This window comes from Nilaparvata lugens, chromosome 6 (assembly GCF_014356525.2).
Source record: "Nilaparvata lugens isolate BPH chromosome 6, ASM1435652v1, whole genome shotgun sequence".
NCBI lineage: Eukaryota > Metazoa > Arthropoda > Insecta > Hemiptera > Delphacidae > Nilaparvata > Nilaparvata lugens.
Window position 1 is genome coordinate 14,656,063 of NC_052509.1, and position 21,365 is coordinate 14,677,427.

General features: G+C 30.3%; 1 protein-coding gene and 1 long non-coding RNA gene across 2 annotated transcripts in view; one reads left to right on the top strand and one right to left on the bottom strand.

Annotated features, from left to right (window-relative positions):
* Nucleotides 1-966: 966 nt before the first annotated feature.
* LOC111052060 (ABC transporter G family member 23) overlaps nt 967-21,365 on the bottom strand; it is a 46,006-nt gene continuing 25,607 nt past the window's right edge. The window contains exons 11-17 of the mRNA XM_039430187.1: nt 7,505-7,682; nt 6,340-6,455; nt 5,536-5,606; nt 4,924-5,012; nt 4,103-4,279; nt 3,430-3,516; nt 967-2,878 (exon numbers count right to left, since the gene is read on the bottom strand). Coding sequence (XP_039286121.1) covers nt 2,649-2,878; nt 3,430-3,516; nt 4,103-4,279; nt 4,924-5,012; nt 5,536-5,606; nt 6,340-6,455; nt 7,505-7,682 — 948 coding nt within the window. The 3' untranslated portion in view covers nt 967-2,648. The remainder of the gene's footprint in view (nt 2,879-3,429; nt 3,517-4,102; nt 4,280-4,923; nt 5,013-5,535; nt 5,607-6,339; nt 6,456-7,504; nt 7,683-21,365) is intronic.
* On the top strand, nt 16,895-20,186 carry LOC120351806. Its single transcript, XR_005571540.1, has 3 exons — nt 16,895-17,307; nt 17,968-18,149; nt 19,834-20,186. It is a non-coding gene; the product is annotated as an uncharacterized LOC120351806 (long non-coding RNA).

Here is a 21,365-nt window from a genome sequence, read left to right on the forward strand (position 1 = left end):
CTTCTTCTTCTTCTTCTCCTTCTTCTTCACTTTCCTCTTTTACAAACGCATTATTGCACTGCATCTTTTCAAAGTCAACATACATAACGTTATTAAATCCTCTCCCCAATTCAACCATTGAGTAGATGATGAATGACTTGATGAGAAAATATGACGAGGAAAAATTATAGAGAGTGTTTCGAAAAGAACTGTTTTGTTTTTTGTTAGATCGGGAATTTGACAATGAATCACGTTTAGAATGCTTGATATGTTGATGGTCAACAGAATTTGAGCAAATACTGATTATGATATAGTTACTGTACGTCGATAAGTGAATCTATCATACATTATCATCATCATCATCGACTAATTCATCATCGATTAATAATTATGACTTCAAAGATTTAACAGTGGATCACATTCCAGAACAGAAGAGGAACCAAGCCACCATAGTGAGGTCCAAGTTATAATGGCAGTGTTTGATTAGCAATAAATTGTATTGCTATCCTTGTCTATCATTCAACAAAGCGGATAGCGCTATCTCTTTCTCGCTCTGCTCTGTTGCCAGATCGTCTTTCAACAATGTAGAATAATTGATTAATCAACAAAATATTTCATCTTAATTATAAAAATTCATTATGAAATAATTGAAAAATATAATTTCTTTCTTAATAAAATATAATTGATTATTTTAAACAAGAATGAACAGTTAATATTACTTCAATAAAGCTGTATCTATAGAGTCATTGACAAGACAGATGATCGGCAACGTTGTTATCCCATTCACCCATCTTTCTCCACTGCCATTATAACGTGGACCTCACTACATATGATGCAAGTTAACGGGGGGTACAAGGTTTATAATATCGTCAATCAAAAATACTATACTACATGACCATTGTTAATATTAATGTTGAGAGTCAACATAAAAATATAGAGAGGATGAAAACTTCCAAACGATGGGATGGTAATGATAACAAATTTCAGTATAAACATAACTACCTTTTTATTGTCCAATACCCATTTTAAACGGAACTACACTTGAACAATGCAAGGAAGACTTATCGGTATAGTATTTTTCCAAATATAATCATTATAAATAGATTTATGAATAAATTACACTCTTCACTATAGCAACATAAAGCTGCGTTTACACCAGAGTTAATAACAAAAAATGTTAATAACTTAATCCTTATAGATTCTATTAGATTGAACATATTATCTTATCATACACATGATAAACAAATGTGTTTGTCAAGTTCCGTTCAATCTAATAGAATGTATAAGGATTAAGCTGTGTAAACCCAGCTTGAGAGTTACAACACCACATTGCACACGTTAACTTGAGCATCGGTTAAACCGAATAATAATCATAAGAACTAGGATTCTTTATTTATTTACATATTATTAATATTTTATTCCTTACAGATTATTCAGCAATAACATAGACTACTGAATTGAGATTTTATTTTGATATAGAAATTGACATTCTATAGCCAAGTCAGCAACAAGTTCACTGTTAACAAGTTGACTGTAAATAGGTGTTAATAAGAATCACATCAGTGAATATTCAGATATTCCACTACCATTGTAAATTTTTACTTTGTCTGGATGGAGTAATGTTATTGAACTGTATTGATTTTTGTAATTTCAAGTATTTTTTTACTGTTCTAATAATTTACTAATATTAATTTTCTTTAATGTCTGAATCAAGTAATCAAACATCACTGAATTTTGTAGGTTCATAGAGTTCATATAACTTTCATAAGCAAATCCATTAACAGTAATCAACATGTTACATAAATTTGTAATTTCTCTGAATAGGACATGCACTAATCTATAAAACTCTTCTTCAGGAAAAAACTGAATTTATTACTCCAACCTGAGGATTGATACATATACCTAATTATAATAACTCAAGTAACAAATAAGTAAATAACAGAAAAGGATTATATCCTCAGTTTCCAAATATGTATGACTGATGCATGTTAAATTATTACATATTTCATGTAATTGAACATAACAAATCAGTTAATAGAATCTAATATTGACCTAATATAGCATTATTGTAAGGAATATGATTTTCTACACATTGATTGCATAAATAGCAAAGAACCATAAATAATCGGTTAATGGGAGTGAGGAAAAGATTCGATGATAATTCAAAATTATTAAAAAATCGACGTTGGCCAATTTAATGGAGTTATAACACTATTTTTGAGAATAGAGGAGTACTATTATGAATAATTATTATACAATCAGGGTATGATTGGAGGTAGATATATTCATTTATTGACACTCTGAGATGATATTCAATTCTGGATTGTAATGTGTTTCATAATCAATTGATTATTGAAGTTTATTGATTAACCTATTGCAATTATTATTTTGTCTATCTTATGTAATAGGAAAAAATAAACATAAATTAGTATGTAGTACAAGAGTTCAAGAGTTCACAACACATTCTTCAACTCAACTCAGATGAAAATTGTCCTTCACAGTTGAATTTGCAGGGTAGCCTCCACTTTTCTCAAGAATAGCTGAATTCAGACTCAATCTATCTCCATATCTCAAATCTGTAGTGAAATTTCATACTAGTCCAGCTCGTTGGAATCTGTTGATAATATTATGGCAAAGTGAAAGACCCCAATCGTAGTAGCAATACACAATCAGGCAGCACCTCTCAGTCCCTTCTTCAGTTTGACTATTACAAACGTAACCGAAAGGAAATAGATAATCCAGAATACTTGTGACACAAAGCCTCGCCACACTGACGGGTGAGAGAAAGGCCAGTTTCTGGCGGAAATCGCTCGGAAAGATTCGGTTGATAGAGTGAGAGGTAGCAGCCATCCCATCCATCTCAGAACGTAGTGCATCCCCTCCATCGGCCACACCATACCTGTGAAAATTAGTAGGATAATCAATATTATGAAAAATGATGTCGTTTTATTAATGGAAGTTATATGTAAATTCAATTATTCATTATGATTTCATGAATAATGGAAATCGCTATCCATTTTTTGTCAAGAATAAGGGAATCAATTGGTTGAAATTCTGGAAAAAGTTGAAAACTCCAAGATAAAGGATGCAAAGCACACAATTAAAAAATTTTGTGTATTTTCAAAGGTGTATGATTGTAAATGATATGATAAACAGATCAATCATAAAGGTCGTATCCAAATCAACTGAAAAATTGGTCTTTATGGTACGGTAACTAGCTAATCACATTCAACTATTCAAATTCAATAGTTATTTTCGATTCTAACAGCATATACATTCTAAACTAGATAGCTGCATTCTAATTTCTATCTCTTCATTCTCCAAAACGCATTGCGCAGTTCAAAATATATTAGGAGATGGACGATGATATCATGATTTTATTCTTCTTAATTGCTAATTATTCGATTGAACTCTATTTTATCACAGCTCGTTTTTCATAACTAGACTCACCACTCAGTAGAACCAAGGGAAAGAAGCTTCCAAGTCCCATGAGAGTGGCAGCAATTTCTGAATCGCAAATAACTGCACACATGAAACCTGGAACAATGAAAATAATATTTATGAAAATCACATGATATTTAAGGAGTTATATTAATGGATATATGAAAAAATGTATAATAATACCTACTAATAATAATTATGAGTTGGATTGGAATATGAATGGAGCAGGAAGAAGAGATACGGTATCGATTATTGCAAATGCATTATCAATTTTCTCGTATAAGAGACAAGAGTTTTCATACATTATAGTTTCGAGTTGTTTGTTAATTTGATTGAACCTAGACTTTTCATAGAAAGTTTGAGCCTTGGATATTTTAGTGCAAAAGTCTGTAGAAATATAATTGGAATCGAATTCGAATAAGTACCGTAATAAGTCATTCAAGTTGAAAGAATCAACATTAACTTGATAGCCTATATCTGTTGATAATAAAAAAAAAATAGACTCTCCAGGTCTATTAAGTTCAGTTTCAAATAACGGTGATATAATATAAAGATAATAAATAACGGAGTTTCTACTCTCAAATCACTCTCTAGTTGATAGAAATAACAGACAATAATGGTACAATAATAACTAGTTAAAGAAGTATATTTTCAAATAAATTAATAAGAATGATGAACTGACCATAGCACATTCCATTGACACCAATGAGAGCCAAAAGCCCCAGTGCAAGACTGATGCTGCCAACCAGTGGATTGTCGAAGATCACGAATAGAATCACCATCATGATCGCCGTTTGCAGAGCCAAAAGAAGGAATTGAACGAAAATATGCGATGTCATCAATTCAATCATTGTCATACCTGGAAAAAGTAATTTATAATTTTGTAGAATAGTGAAATAGTGATAATCTTTTGTTATAACTAATAATTGAGTAGGAAGCCAAAATAATTGAGTTTAAGTCACAGTTAAAGTAGCCTTTTACCAATTTCATTTTAAAATATTTTAAATGCAAGCATGCAACACCTCAATATCTCTGATCACCTGTCACATTATCCAACGAATGTTGAAAAATAAGTGATTTGTATAGAGTGGATTAACACAAAAGTGATCAACAAACTTCTCAAACTTATATCTTTAAAATAAAAAAGGATATTTAGATACCTGTAGACCTAAATAAAATGAATTAAGTACTTGATACCACTGCAATGAGTTGATGCATTGAAAATCGTCCAATATTCTTTGTCATACTTGCTGACCACATATCCTATGTGTTTTCATTATTCTAATTCTTCATAATTTCCCAACATCAATAAGCTCATCCAGAACTCTTTTTCCAGTTTATTGACAATGAATTCAATACTCTTTTGCTACTTTACATCGAGATGCTTATAAGTCTCTAATAATAATGTTAATTACTGCAATAACAATCACTGTGTCTCTATTGAGTGTGAGATTTTTTTTCAATAGAATGTATAATTCCAATATTGACTCCATGATAGTCTACCTGCTACCCTAGTCCTTTCCAAAATACCAGATCTCTTCTCCATCAAAATGGCACCAACAGTGAACATCATAGGAAGATAGAAAACGAACCTGAACAGAAAAACATTAAAATATTACATGAATGATTGTTGATATTATTAATGGTAATAGGACACAATAATAATAGAGAATTAATGTAGCTTGATATCATAAATAAATTTATAAAATAAATCCATTTCTGGATCGAATTGCATACGGTCATAGCCACCTCTAATACAAGGCCCCTGACTACGATATTGCAACGTCGCAGTTTAGGCCTAGAATCTAATACATGATTGGTGAAAAAGATTTTAAAAAATACCAGCTGATCTTTTTCACCAATAATGTATTAGATTCTAGGCCTAAACTGCGACGTTGCAATATCGTAGTCAGGGGCCTTGTATTAGAGGTGGCTATGATACGGTACATGATTAGCTCAGTTTTTACAAATATGTATCAAAATTAGTATTATTGGAAAGTCCTATCAATGATAATGATGTAGTAGGTTCATTTTTTTCCAATACTGGAAATCTATCAAAAAATCTTAATAAAACCAGTTAGAAATATTATTTGAAATTTTGGTGGAAATACTCACAATCCAATGATAGCAGGAGCAGTGAAGTGCACAAAACTTGGATTGTTCTGACCATAGACCGCTTCTCTAAGCTGAAAAGTAGAAAAAATATTAGCCTTTCATCTGAAATCTATAATTGAATTATATATTCATTCATTTCATTTGATGACTAAACTATGCACCTAGTGGGAGAAAAACCAGGCATGGCCTATAATCATTTCAATTTGATTATTGACAGAATAATTCAAATATTAATAGTTGTATTGTTGTGGTAATGAATAAACACAAAGAAATGGTATTAAACTAGAGATGGATGAAAAAAAATAGTTGTGTTTGTCATCAGGCATAGTTAAAATTATTTATAGTTTTACTTGATCTGAACATCTAAACCACCAAAGCTGAGTTTTACTCAACAATATCATTCACAGCCAACAGAAATCAAGTATCATCAAGTATGAATTGGTTCTTCAGAAATTATAAGTATTCACTCATTCTCTCCAATGAAGGAGCATTCAAAACTGATGTTTACCAACTCCTGAAGATAGAGGGATTATATTTATGTTCTCATGATATCATTGAACTTAGAAAAGTCAATAAATTAATGATATTAATAAGTCATATTATCCATTAGAATTTATTTAGAAGATGATAACTTACTGAAATAATGGAATGCATTTTTTTTATCCAAATGGACTCAATGAGTTGGCTCCATAGTAGCTTTTTCAATTCCATCTTGTCATATCAATTTTAATAGATAATTATTTTTGAACTGAAATTGGTCTTTTATCTATTTTCATGCGTGAAAAATATGTATCTTATACTCACATCTATTGGAACACCAGCAGCTCTGGCAGGCCAACCACAGTCACTATAAATCGATTTCAAGAAATCAATAAACGTGAATATCAAATCTCGCTTCAACAGATTTCCAATGTATTGATCTGGAAAATTGCACAGTTCATTAAGTATGAGAAAGTTTGAAAATGTTATTGCTTATAGTTTCAAAATTCAAACCATTCATTTAAAGGCAAAGAAGCAGAAGTTGTTCAATGAAGTAATTTGTGAGCATTGGCTCAGGAGGACTTCAGAAATAATAGACAGGCTACTTAATATTACAAAGATATAACAGCAAAAAAATTATGGAGAATTTAATAATAATAATAATAAAGTTGAATAGTTTGGTATGGGTTACTAGCTACTTTAAAATTCCACTCCAAAATATAATTTTATAATTATTTATATAGACTTTAAAATCCGACTCGTATTCCTGATGGCTGCTGGGGTGCAATCCAATACTCCCTGAGAGAAAAATTTTCTTCCACAATGTAGATTACCTCTGATTACGCCCTGAGAAATAAATTTTCCTCCACATTTTATATTACCTCATTTTATTTTTCAAAAAATCTCATTTCCTTTCTTTATTTTCAGATGTCACCACGCCCTATTTCACTCAATATCATATTCATATGGCATATTCACTATTTTATGTACTATGGCATATTTCATACCACTATACTATCCTGAAAATGAAATTTCCATCAATCTCTTAGAAACGTGAGATTTATATTACCTCTGATTACGCCCTGAGAAAGGAATTTTCCTCCACATTTTATATGACCTCATTTTATTTTTCAAAAAATCTCATTCCCTTTCTTTATTTTTAGATGTCACTACGCCCTATTTCACTCAATATCATATTCATATGGCATATTCACTATTTTATGTACTATGGCATATTTTATTCCACTATACTATCCTGGAAATGAAATTTCCATCAATCTCTTAGAAGCGTGAGAGGTCGTGATCTACAATGAGATTATAATTATTATAGATAGTATTTCTGAATTTCAATTATTTATTTATTGTATAGAGTAAACAATATAGTAATCGGAAAAGAAAAAACAGGCTATTGCCCAAAACTTCTTTGATTTCCTAATGTTGTCTTAATTTTTCAATTATTAGGATTTGCTTATTACAGAAGTATTCATACTTGACATGTCCATCCAAATGTTGATTTCACTCCAATCGAGTGCCTCGTCAGTGGCACGGTGAGAGTAGTTGAGTCTCTCCATGAGGCTCTCTGAGTAGTTGTTGCTGAAGTACAGCAGACCCCATGCATCGTTCTTCTCAACTGCGTGTCTCGCTGATTCTATGTCTTCAAACTCAATCTATGGAATAAAATGAAACGCCAATAATAGAAAAAGTTCAAATAAATAGTGAAAGTTCATATAAATACGTAGTTATGTGGATGTTGTGCAAAACAGAATGATAATTTTAATTAAAATAATTATTATTGGATTATTGAATCAAACAATATCCTATTCGGTACTAAATTATTTCTTCAATAAATATTTTTTGTTCCATGAGAGCAAATGTTTCCTCTTGGAACTTCAAATTCAATTTTCACTTTTCGAATGGGATGGGAAGGAAAAGTTATACATCTATTCTATCAGTTGAGCTCATTATTTGTTATTCATGATTGTTTAATGAATATATACAAGTAACTACATGGAACCCTAACACTTTATAAATTAAAACTAGCCTACTAGTTTTAGCTTTCAAGCCATTTCCAAGTGGCTTTCTTCCAAAATCCTGAGAATGTCTTGGCAGCTGAAACTATAGTATTGTTTATATAAAACGTTTTAAAAAGGGTACTATTGGAGTTATTTCTATATTAATCAAACAATTCATTAAGTATCCCAAATGAAATACTTTATCATGATTGAATATTTTTGTGCAGGCTTTTATTACCCAAGCAGCAAGGAAATGATTTGAAAGTGCTTGAAACTAATTGCCAGTGATTTAAAATTTGTCACCTCTTTTTAGGGCAAGTTAAATAATTTAAAAGTACTTTCAAATTACTTTTAATTCTTCATGAAATGTCATTGGAGACCAATGATTGAAAATGATTTATAAATTACCTTAAATGATTTAGTAAAGTACTTTAAAGTACTTTTCAATCATTTGAAGACCAATGATTGAAAATGATTTATAAATTACTTAAAATGATTTGAATGAAGTACTTTGAAGTACTTTTCAATTACTTGAAGACCAATGATTGGAGCTGATTTACGAATAATTTAGAATGATTGGAGTCAACAGATTTAAAGTACTTTGAAGTGATTTGAAAGAGACAATTATAATTACTTTAAAATCATTTACAATAATTTCAAGTCATTGAATTTTTTTCTCATTTCTGATTGAAATCCATTTACAATCATTCGGAATCATTTGAATGGAATGATTTGGAATTGCTTGATTTTAATGAGTAATCTATACTTATAGTGAAAATTGAAAAACTTCGAAACTTTCGAGTATCCTCAACAGATCATGAAGTGTGAAGTATATCTCCATAATAATGTAGAAGGATCTTGTGGACCAATATGTCCATGAAATTAATGACTGCATGAGAATGATTTACAAATTGTTCAGAATTAAATTACTTGAAAGTACTTTCCAATCATTTTATAATCAGTGATTGAAACTGATTTATGAATCATTTAGAATGATTGAAGTAGAGTACTTGAAAGTACTTCCCAATCATTTTATAATCGGTGATTGAAACTGATTTATGAATCATTTAGAATGATTGAAGTAAAGTACTTGAAAGTACTTCCCAATCATTTTATAATCAGTGATTGAAACTGATTTATGAATCATTTAGAATGATTGAAGTAAAGCACTTGAAAGTACTTTCCAATCATTTTATAATCGGTGATTGAAGCTGATTTATGAATCATTTAGAATGATTGAAGTAAAGTACTTGAAAGTACTTTCCAATCATTCTATAATCGGTGATTGAAACTGATTTATGAATCATTTAGAATGATTGAAGTAAAGTACTTGAAAGTACTTCCCAATCATTTTATAATTGGTAATTGGAACTGATTTATGAATCATTTAGAATGATTGAAGTGAAGTACTTAAAAGTATTTTCCAATCATTGTATAATCGATGATTGAAAATGATTTATGAATCATTTAGAATTATTGAAGTGAAGTACTTGAAAGTACTTCCCAATCATTTTATAATTGGTGATTGAAACTGATTATTGAATGCAATTTGAAAAACAATAGTATAATATTGTGATGTAACTACATAAATTGGCGGTGTTTCAACCAATAAAATTATTGTCAACTCTCTGAATATAACATAACATCCTTCACATTAGAACACGATCGGGAGAGATATATATATATATAGAGAGAGAGAGACATTTTTTAACAAAAACTTTAAAGGAACTGTTTTCGGGACCAAGTTTCGCATATTTCGTCACATATTTTAAAAATTACTGTAGTTATAGGTCTGGAAACGGTTTTATTGAATTTTTCAGTTCATTTCACATAGAGTACGCTAAATTGTACATCTCAATCAACAGCCAACAAAATACCCGTGGGGGTTCGTTTCAGCAGAGGCACAGAATTTCAGACGAAATCTTCCACCCTCTATCACTTGGTAACCAAGCATTTTCGGTCCCATGTTAATTATAATTTTTTTCTTCTTTTGATGTGAGGAATCACGCCCTGATTTACGGGCACCTTTTTTCAGAACATTCTGTATACTGATTATATTTTGTCCACTCTCAGGTCAATATCCCTTTACACATGAACTCTTTCTGCGAATAACTTTCAAAAGGGAGTGGAAATGTAAGAACTATTGTTTACAGGAAAACTGAACCCATGAAACCGGTCGCCTTTAGTCAACTAAAGGCGGTCACGCACCGCTTGTGCGTGCGTGTGAGGGTCTGTCACCTCCATTTTTCAGTGGCTTGCAAACGATAAATTCCTTGGCTAGATTCCATTTAAAAACCGTTTATTTCCAAAATATTCATCAAAAACGCCAGGAAAAAATCATAGAAGTTTCCCACTTAATAGAGCAATATAAATGTTTTCTCAAGAAATATCAATTCTCCACCTCGTAACTTGAATAGAGAATTAACAAACCTTCAAAATGAGATTTTGACCGGAGCGTGCGGATGAAAATCAACCGAGTTATATGGGATCCCAATTAACATTACGATTATGGAGATAGCAATTCGACATGGTCCCCCTCCTGCATAGCCTTAAAAATATGTTCAGTAGTTAACGTTATTCATAACAAGGCAATGAGTAGAGTGGCAAATGTGACCACAAAATGTGATGATGAATGATTTACGATAATTGAAATAATGGGAAAACATAACTTGCAAGTACTGTAATTGAACCAAGGATAAATAAGCCAGTTACACAGCACATCGATAATTTTTATAAGTTTTTATAATTCTACCAGATTGAATGGACAACATCATATCTTCATCAAGTTATGTTCAATCTAATAGAATTTATGAGGACGGAAAAAATTGGACGAGTAGAAATCGATGTGTATGTATAATCTTCTAGCACTGTAAGTCTGTGACTGGACGTAGTAAAATTCCTACTGTACTGGATGAAAATCGTGCTGAAGTCATTAGGGAAGGCCCGCTTTTGTTGACTCTCTAAACAAATGAAAGACAGTTGGAGAAAGAGATTTTGAAAGGTGAGAGAGAGTAAGTGAGTGAGTGAGAGAGAATGATTGTGTGATTGAGATAGGAGAAACAGAGTAAGCGCGTTAGAGTGTTTGAGTCTTGGGGGATGAAAGCCAAGAAAGGAATTTGGTAGTTAAATGAACTTGAGAATGACCGTGGACTAAATGACACAGAGAAGCTGAAGTACTTTAATTTATAATTCTTACAGCATGTTCTTAGCGAACTGGGCAGCCTGGGCCTATCTTCACCCTTTTGTTCTCGGGAATATTAAATTTCAACGAGAGCAGGAAGCTCTTAGCTCAGAGTCGAGTAGGCTTACTTTGAAATTTTTATGATCGACGATAGTTTTCAATCAAATTCGAATTTTGAATAAATTTTCTTGGAGCCATTACACACTGTACAAGTTCTCTGTCCAATAAAATTCACCATCTCTCTTGTCCTTTTTGAGGTGAACAGGATATCAAGTGTGATAATTGACCGAGCAAAGTGAGGTCTAGGATTCAAGTCGACGGTTTGGCATTTCTCTTAATGTTTAAATGTTCAAATGTTTAAATGTTTAAATGTTTAAATGTTTAAATGTTTAAATGTTTAAATGTTTAAATGTTTAAATGTTTGAATGTTTGAATGTTTAAATGTTTAAATGTTTAAATGTTTAAATGTTTAAATGTTTAAATGTTTAAATGTTTAATGTTTAAATGTTTAAATGTTTAAATGTTTAATGTTTAAATGTTTAAATGTTTAAATGTTTAAATGTTTAAATGTTTAAATGTTTAAATGTTTAAATGTTTAATGTTTAAATGTTTAAATGTTTAAATGTTTAATGTTTAAATGTTTAAATGTTTAAATGTTTAAATGTTTAAATGTTTAAATGTTTAAATGTTTAAATGTTTAAATGTTTAAATGTTTAAATGTTTAAATGTTTAAATGTTTAAATGTTTAAATGTTTAAATGTTTAAATGTTTAAATGTTTAAATGTTTAAATGTTTAAATGTTTAAATGTTTAAATGTTAAATGTTTAAATGTTTAAATGTTTAAATGTTTAAATGTTTAATGTTAAATGTTTAAATGTTAAATGTTTAAATGTTTAAATGTTTAAATGTTTAAATGTTTAAATGTTTAATGTTTAAATGTTTAAATGTTTAAATGTTTAAATGTTTAAATGTTTAAATGTTTAAATGTTTAAATGTTTAATGTTTAAATGTTAAATGTTTAAATGTTAAATGTTTAAATGTTTAAATGTTTAAATGTTTAATGTTTAAATGTTTAAATGTTTAAATGTTTAAATGTTTAAATGTTTAAATGTTTAAATGTTTAATGTTTAAATGTTAAATGTTTAAATGTTTAAATGTTAAATGTTTAAATGTTTAAATGTTTAAATGTTTAAATGTTAAATGTTTAAATGTTTAATGTTTAAATGTTTAAATGTTTAAATGTTTAAATGTTTAAATGTTTAAATTTTAAATGTTTAAATGTTTAAATGTTTAAATGTTTAAATGTTTAAATGTTTAAATGTTAAATGTTTAAATGTTTAATGTTTAAATGTTTAAATGTTTAAATGTTTAAATGTTTAATGTTTGAATGTTTGAATGTTTAAATGTTTAAATGTTTGAATGTTTAAATGTTTAAATGTTTAAATGTTTAAATGTTTAAATGTTTAAATGTTCAAACCCAAGTAGCAAAAAAATATTGTTTCATTATTGCCACAACATTCAGCAACATTGTCAAGATATTGTCATTATAATATTGTAGCAGTATTGTCATAATATTTTTGCAATATCAAATCATATATTATGTAAACATTGTTCAGCAATATTAAATAATATCTATACAACATTGTCACAATATTGAATAATATATCATGTAGATATTGTTCAACATTTTCAGATAATATCAATACAACATTAGCACAATATTTTCGCAATATCAAATCATATATTTTGTAAACATTGTTCAGCAATATTAAATAATATCTATACAACCGAAATCAGCAAACCCTTCTTGTTCAAGGATGACATACTTGGTTGGAGTCGAGCTCGAATATGGCTTGTTGGGTATTTAGCTTTTATTGCAAGGGTCAAACAAGTCTAGACTTTGGTTTGAATTCTCCTTGTTGATCAAGGCTGAAAAACTGACAAAGAGAGATTTTATTAGAATAAATCTAGTTCATTACTTAGGTATGTTACAATATACACTGGCTTATACACTTATTTCATTAAAATGAAAGTATTGCTAATTATTCAACAAATTTGACAAGGTATGAAAAATAAATGAATGAGAATGAAGATTTAATGCAATTTAAATAACGATAATATAATATTGTGATGTAACTATATAAATCGGCCGTGTTTCAGCAAATAGTTGTCAGAGAGAGAAAGAGAGAGAGAGAGATAGAGAGAGATTGAGAGAGTGAAAGAGAGAGATTGGATTAGATTAGAGTTATTTATTTATGTATGTTACAATATTTACTGGCTTATACATAAATTGATGGTAATGCTAATTATTGAACAAATTTTACAAAGTATAAAAATTTATTTAAAAAAATAATTAAATGAGACAGAAAGAGAGAGAGTGAGAGTGTGTGAGAGAGAGAGAGAGTGAGTGAGAGATTGAGTGAGTGAGTAAGCGGGAGAGAGAGCGGGTGAATAAGCAAGAGGGGAGGAGAGAGAGAAGTGATAGAGAAAGCGAGAGAAGATGTTTTGTCCTGTATATATAAGTACTCATCCAACTGCCCACTATCCCTAGTATGTATAACTAAAGCTATTCAACTATAGCTGCAGTATTTACAAAGCAGGGACCTTCTAAACCTTTCTGGATAGAAAAAGTTGAAAAGTAGACAATGATTCCAATTCGCATCAATAGATCAGAATTCAAAAGAGTGTGACACACCACTAACTGGATTTTTGGCTGAGGATCTTCTTGTCTTTGCTGGCAGGTAGCCTACTGAAAACTAAATTCTAAACTGTAGCCTAACTGCTTCTTCGTTTCGAGTTTCTAGTACATCGCATTACTGTTCCATAATTTGAAGTAGGCTATAGTACATGAACGATACATAGCCTATTTAGTATAGAGTTCACTGTCACTACGTAATCTGAGTTGTGAGTGAACTGTTCACTTATATCAACCGATAATACCTGAATTGGATGAGTCATACCTGTATTGCATAGATTTTTCTAATCTTCTATAAGTTTCTATAATATTCCATAGTTTCTCTTATAGAAACATAATAAATGTTGATAAATATGAACTTCTGAAGAATGAATTAACGTTTGAAATATTATAAATGCATAATATAGAAGTTTGATTGTAGGAAACGTGTCGCAAATATAATATAAAGGCAATAACATTTTACAGAACACACTACAGTTTTGTAACACTTTTTGTAGGTGAAAGAGGTTGTCACACTAGTTTTTGGAAGATTTGCAGCTGAAACTCTCATAACTCTCTTCCTATCCTAATTTATAGTATCTATCAAGATTATAGTAAGTTTACAGCAAAATAATGTAGGCCTACATGTAAGTTTTAGATCTTTATTCAATTATCTTCCGTATCATCATGTGAATCACGATAATAATTTGTCTGTGTTGATGTTTTAGAGTTATCTATAATATAGCCTAATTAAGGAAATAATATTGGCTAATAGACAGACGTAGGTGACAGGAAATCCACGAATGACTTATCATCACACCAGAACTACTGAGCTGATTGACTTGAAATATTTTGCATATTGATTCTTAATTTACCGAGGATGGTTATAGGCCTATTTTGAATTATTGAATATTTCAGTGGATCAAGTTTTTAATTAGACCGCCGTTGCGGAACACGGGTTATCTACTAATTATAATTTTAGAGAATCTCACATCTACAGAGCACACCCAACATACCCCAAATGTTTTCATTACATACTTTATTGGACGACACACTATTGAATTTCATCTTGAAATAAACCTGTATAGATTTCCTCTTTTGTGCAAATAGAACTTGCTACTGATGTTGAAGAGTCATTTTCAGATACGATTCAGACTAAATACTTGAACGATTGTCATTACTTCTCGATAAGCCCAATATTTGATTTCATTATTGATACGGTACTGTATTAATCAATTACACTAAACTTCCAGCACATGCGGAGTAAATGCATCGTTAATTTTGTGTATCAACATATCACAAAAACTATCATAATAATATTGAGAGTATTGAGAGGAGAAAAAAGTATCTTATTTGTATCACATTTTCTAGAAGCTCATCACAGTTCATATAACTCAAACGCTTCAACAATATTTGTCTCTGAAAACAGTCCTGAAAATTTCTTGAAGTTAAAGTTATTATATCCACAAGATAGCTGCATGATTGGTAAACATCTAGGATCTTGGAAAGCTGTTGTTTTTTCAATCTTAATGTTTCTATGTATAAGAAATAATAAGTTTCATCACAACCCATGAAGTAGTTTTTCAGAAATTGTGATAAGTAGTAATTTCCAGAATTCAACAATCAAGTTATTAATTACATACTGACTCAATTAATCTACCCAGTAGATCTATATATTAATCAGAGAGCACTTAAATACCTTCAATTACATTGTAGTCGCTTGATTCAATTAACGGAAATCGAAATATTGAATGTCAAAGAATATTAACTTACTGTATTGTCTCTTATGATAAATTGGAGACTATTTGAATGAAAAATAGACGATATCTCTCAAGTCTTTGAAATGAAATTCACCTCGAAAGTGGAGATATTTCGTATTTATTTCCATTTACAACAATAACAGCATTTACTTTGCACCCAACCACAGCCCTACCACCAGTGACTGGTGGGTTTTTTTATACTCTTTGCATTTTGGTTCTGTTAACTACTAGAAGATCGATATCCAAAGGGTCTGATTGATACTATGATTCGAAAATGGTTTTCATGGTTGAGTATTGAAATAGATTAGAGATATCAAATTGAATTCTATGAAAGAAACTCAGGAACCAATTCAAGTAAAGTTGTGAGAACAGCAAATGTTATGCCAACGATACTCCCCTGTACAGGAGTCAATTCAATCATTGCAATTACTACATTTTTGAGAATCATACAGTGATTCTATATTGATCTGTGGTTCTTCAAGGCTTGGAATGAGCTTGTAAAATATAACCATCACACAAGAGACACACGATTTTTTCATTACACAACATGAAAGAGAAAGAGAAAATAGCTCACGCCTCACTTACTTCATTCAGGTGCTTAGTTTTTAGCATAGGCTATACAAGCGAAATTATATTGTCAAGATCATTTCGTAGCCGGAGTTGAGAATCCTTTTAAATGAGGATGAATTGCAATTTAGTTTTTCCATTTCTTTTCTAATTTGAACCATATTACTTAATTTTGAGGTCTCGCAGCATTTTACAAGTCTTCTTTAGTTTTAGTAGGCCTATTTTACACTTTCTCTGATACCGTATCGTATCAATCTTATTCCAGTTGCGTATTAATGGGGAGGATATTATTTTATTACTTTTCTGACAGTTGCATAACTTGGCAAACAGATAATGTATTCAAGAGTTTCAAGTCTCGTTTAATCTGGTGGATTTATAAGGACGGCAAAAAATCGAACGTCCAAAAATCGATGTGTGTAACTGGCTTAACTATCACTGGCTTCAAGAAGCTCAAGAAAATAGTTTTCTTATTATTATTATCATCATATGAAATTACCGGATTGTAGGTATGGAGGCTTGATATTAGAATACCGGTACCGTACAAAAAGTTTTTCAATAGTAGAATCGTTTATTTCTCAGGAATACTTACTTCTACCAGAATCGGTGTTTATTCGATCAGATACATGATCACAACAATAACATTTCTTGCTGAATGATAATTTTATTTCGTGTCTTGGAGTTGGGTGCTACTAGTTTTCCAATTACACCATATCGAGCCAAAGTTGTGAGTTGGTTGGTTGGTAGTCCAACATGAGAGAGTTGAGGAAGACTCCCTGCCCAATTTTAACACCCGAGTCCACTTACTACCTGCTCCACAGTTTCGAATAATAGTCCCTTCTTTTGTAAGTCTGTCACCATTGTCCACTGGTCTACCCTCTCTTTCTCAACTCACTCCTTCTCAGTCGGAGTATTTCGCGCCCTTTTTGGTTGGGTTTGTCTTTTGGTTAGTTGTAGTGTTGTCACTAAACTGTCACTAGTCAGTCGCAAGGGCCAGTTAGTTCAGTTCATCATGTATTGAATACAGATTACAGTTCATGTTTCCAGTGTTTTATCCGGGAATTTATTTGTTTTGAAGTCACTTGATCTTCTATTATCAATGTAAGTACACAATAATATTACTATATTTATGGAAGTTTGAATCATAGACTGATAAAAGTATATCTACTATAGAGTAGCTTGGAGAAAATACACATTATTATTATATTTTATAGATCTAGCTTGTGTTCTGTCTTTTCTACCTATATTAGGTAGGTTCAGTTAATTCATTTTGGTTGACTAGTTGAATTCTACCTGACCTGATAGGCTGTAATGAGCTAGAGGACTGAACAAGCTTATATTTTTTACCGGTCATCATACGATAGCCCACAAATTTGGGTTATATATTTAGTCTCTTATTTCAATCGGTATAAGAGTATCAGAGCCTATGATTTTTGTCAAATCTTCAGCATTCCAAATTTTTCAAATCACTAGCTATTATTTTTTTCGTATTCAATCTTGAATCCAAACCCCTACTTCAAAAATATTATTTTTTGCCGTAACTATAAATTCCACTAAATGAAACAGAACTAAGCACTTAGAACAAAAATGATTTACATACATAATCTGCTTTCTAAGTTATTTAATAGAGTTTTTTGGAAATTGTAAAAAACAAAGGTTACATTATGAATTCATCAGATTGATATACTTGATCCCTTTGAGAATACTTTAATTTTGATTTTATCATCCAACTAAAATATATTGTTTTTTCATTGTTCAAAGGAGACGTATGTCGCGTCATGCGCCGATACAGCTTTGGAGGGGCGCACAATCACGAGTATCATGGGGAAGCTGGTGACCCTTCGTTGCCATATACTTTTCGTGGAAAAGAGTTCAACGCAAGGACGACCATGAGATAGAGAAAAAACCATTCAAGGACCTTCTCATAACTAAAGTTATGATTGGTAAGATTTCAGCAAATTCATCTTTTTGAAGTTTACTGTGTAGCTTGCTTCATATTTTTCAACAACGCTAATTTGGCAATATTAATATCAGCCAGACAAAATCCCACTTGAATAGAAAATACTACTTCACTGACTCAAAAACTTTATTTCGCCATTAAACATGACATCCACAAACACCGTGGTTGAGTGGTAGAGTGGACACTACTGTCCAAACTTCGCCACGACATTAAAATGAAGGAGTCATTCTATTCTATTTAATAAAAAAATGAGTCATTCCATCCAGGATCTGCAATATTGAATATCTAAGTTGATTTTTTCAATTTGGGTGGTGGTCATTATGATGCTGATCGTTACTTAGTATTGGAAATATCAATTGATTTGTAGTAAGCTACAAATCTGGGATTAACACTCCACATAGCCCCCATCCAGATAAATTAGCAAAAATAATATATTTTCAAAATTTACGCCAAAACCCAACACTCTGGTCCACAACTTACAACTCGACATGTGTATACATATATACATATGTATACATTATACATATGTATCGTTTGAAAAATATCAAGTAGCACATGAAATTAGTTTTATATATTCAAATGTATAAACTTGTAAGTTCATCATAAATAGTGTATTTTCTTCAAGTCTTTGGTCTACTATGATAATTCTTATAAACTTAAAAACTAGCATTACACATTGATATATCCTTAACAATCACAATAAATTGTAAACGCACTTGTGCTGGGCCACTATGTAGTGATGCTCAAGTCCTATTACTCTGAGCCATAAAAAACATGAATTATTTGACATAATATAATAAAACTGCCCAATAAATCCATTGAATCAGCGGCCCAAAGAGCCTTGTCCTAATGTTTTTTTTTTCATTCTATGACTATATTATATAGTCTACTACACTGTATTATATACCATACCATAAACTCTCTACGACTCTACCTATACTACTCTACATAGTATAGATATTCTGTTATTAGGTAGTAGAATAGTAAAGCTGTACTATAATTATTGTTCTTTGATAATATTTGAATTGGCTCAAAATTATGTTCCATGATGATGAAATCGAACCATTTTTTCTAAATGAGCTCTATCTTTTCAAATATAAGTAGAATTCTAAATGCTAAGTGTCGAATAAAGTTACTAAACATAACAGGAGGGGGCATATGCTTCATTGCACAAGGGTCGAAAATGTGCTAAATCTACCTGCCAAAGGGTATTGCAGTTGTATTGTTCTCGCTTGACCGTCCCATGTCCCCAATGAGATAGGTTTCACCCATTGATTTGATATTCTATTTTTTTTGTTTTATTGATTTGAAACACAGAGTCGTCGTTAAAATATTCTAGTAGAATTCATCTAGAAGTGAAAAATTACATTTTTAGGAGAGCAACTGGAAGAATTGAATACCACGAGCTCTTATTACAATAACTTTGTATTCTAACAGATAAGTGAAGTAAACATGTTCTTTCCAAATTTAGATGACATTCTTCATAATAATTATTGATTGATTGATTGATAATAATGTACATAACTGAGGTTCCAATTTTGTTTTCCTTTGAACTTGATCTGCTGTGGACCTACAGGTCAAATGCTTCCGTTTTGACTTATTTTTGTACCTGAAGTTATACAATAAAGATGACATTGAAATCAAGTTGATTCAATTTTTGTTCACAGACATGGAGAAAAGAAGAAGAAACAGTCGTCTGCTGAAGTCAATGAAGACGAGACACTTGAAAATTTTAATTTGGAGCTCCAGCCATAAAATACAATTTGTCGCATTACTATGTTAATGATGAATGTTCAAGTAAAGGATTTATTCATCAATTTTGAAGTTATGTAATTTTTTCACATCCAGCTGAATATACTATTTATTCTATAAAGGAGATTATATGTCAATGATTTTGAATCATTCTGAAGAACTTATTCAATCATTTCTAAAGTGATTTAAAGTAGTTTATTAATCATAATTTTGCTCACTTAAAGCATTGTAAATCATTGTAGAGTGATTTGAGAGTAATTTAAAAGTGTTTTTAATCTAGTTTGAAATGCTTTGAAGTGATTTAAAAAGTACATAAATCGATGATTCTAAATGATTTTTAAGAACTTATTTAATCATTTGAAAGTGATTTTCAAGTAGTTTATAAATCACAATTTTGCCCACTAAAAGCATTGTAAATCATTGTACAATCATTTAAAAGTAATTTAAAAGTGATTTAAATCTACTTTGAAATGCTTTAAAGTGATTTAAAAAGTACATGGATCGATGATTCCAAATGATTCTAAAGAACTTATTCAATCATTTGAAAGTAATTTATAAATCACAATTTTGCCCACTTAAAGCATTGTAAATCATTGTACAATCATTTAAAAGTAATTTAAAAGTGATTTGAATCTAGTTTGAAATGCTTTGAAGTGATTTAAAAAGTACATAAATCGATGATTCTAAATGATTTTTAAGAACTTATTTAATCATTTGAAAGTGATTTTCAAGTAATTTATAAATCACAATTTTGCCCACTTAAAGCATTGTAAATCATTGTACAATCATTTAAAAGTAATTTAAAAGTGATTTGAATCTAGTTTGAAATGCTTTAAAGTGATTTAAAAAGTACATGGATCGATGATTCCAAATGATTCTAAAGAACTTATTCAATCATTTGAAAGTAATTTATAAATCACAATTTTGCCCACTTAAAGCATTGTAAATCATTGTACAATCATTTAAAAGTAATTTAAAAGTGATTTAAATCTACTTTGAAATGCTTTAAAGTGATTCAAAAAGTACATTGATCGATGATTCCAAATGATTCTGAAGAACTTATTCAATCATTTGAAAGTAATTTATAAATCACAATTTTGCCCACTTAAAGCATTGTAAATCATTGTACAATCATTTAAAAGTAATTTAAAAGTGATTTAAATCTACTTTGAAATGCTTTGAAGTGATTTGAAAAGTACATAAATCGATGATTCTAAATGATTCTGAAGAACTTATTCAATCATTTGAAAGTGATTTCAAATGATTTTAAAGTAGTTTATAAATCACAATTTTGCCCACTTAAAGCATTGTAAATCATTGTACAATAATTTAAAAGTGCTTTAAAGTGATTTAAAATTACATTTCAAAGTACTTTAAACTGATTATTTTGCTGCTTGGGTACCCTTTCCAAATCTAGTTATGAAAGTAGACTGAATTACATTGATGA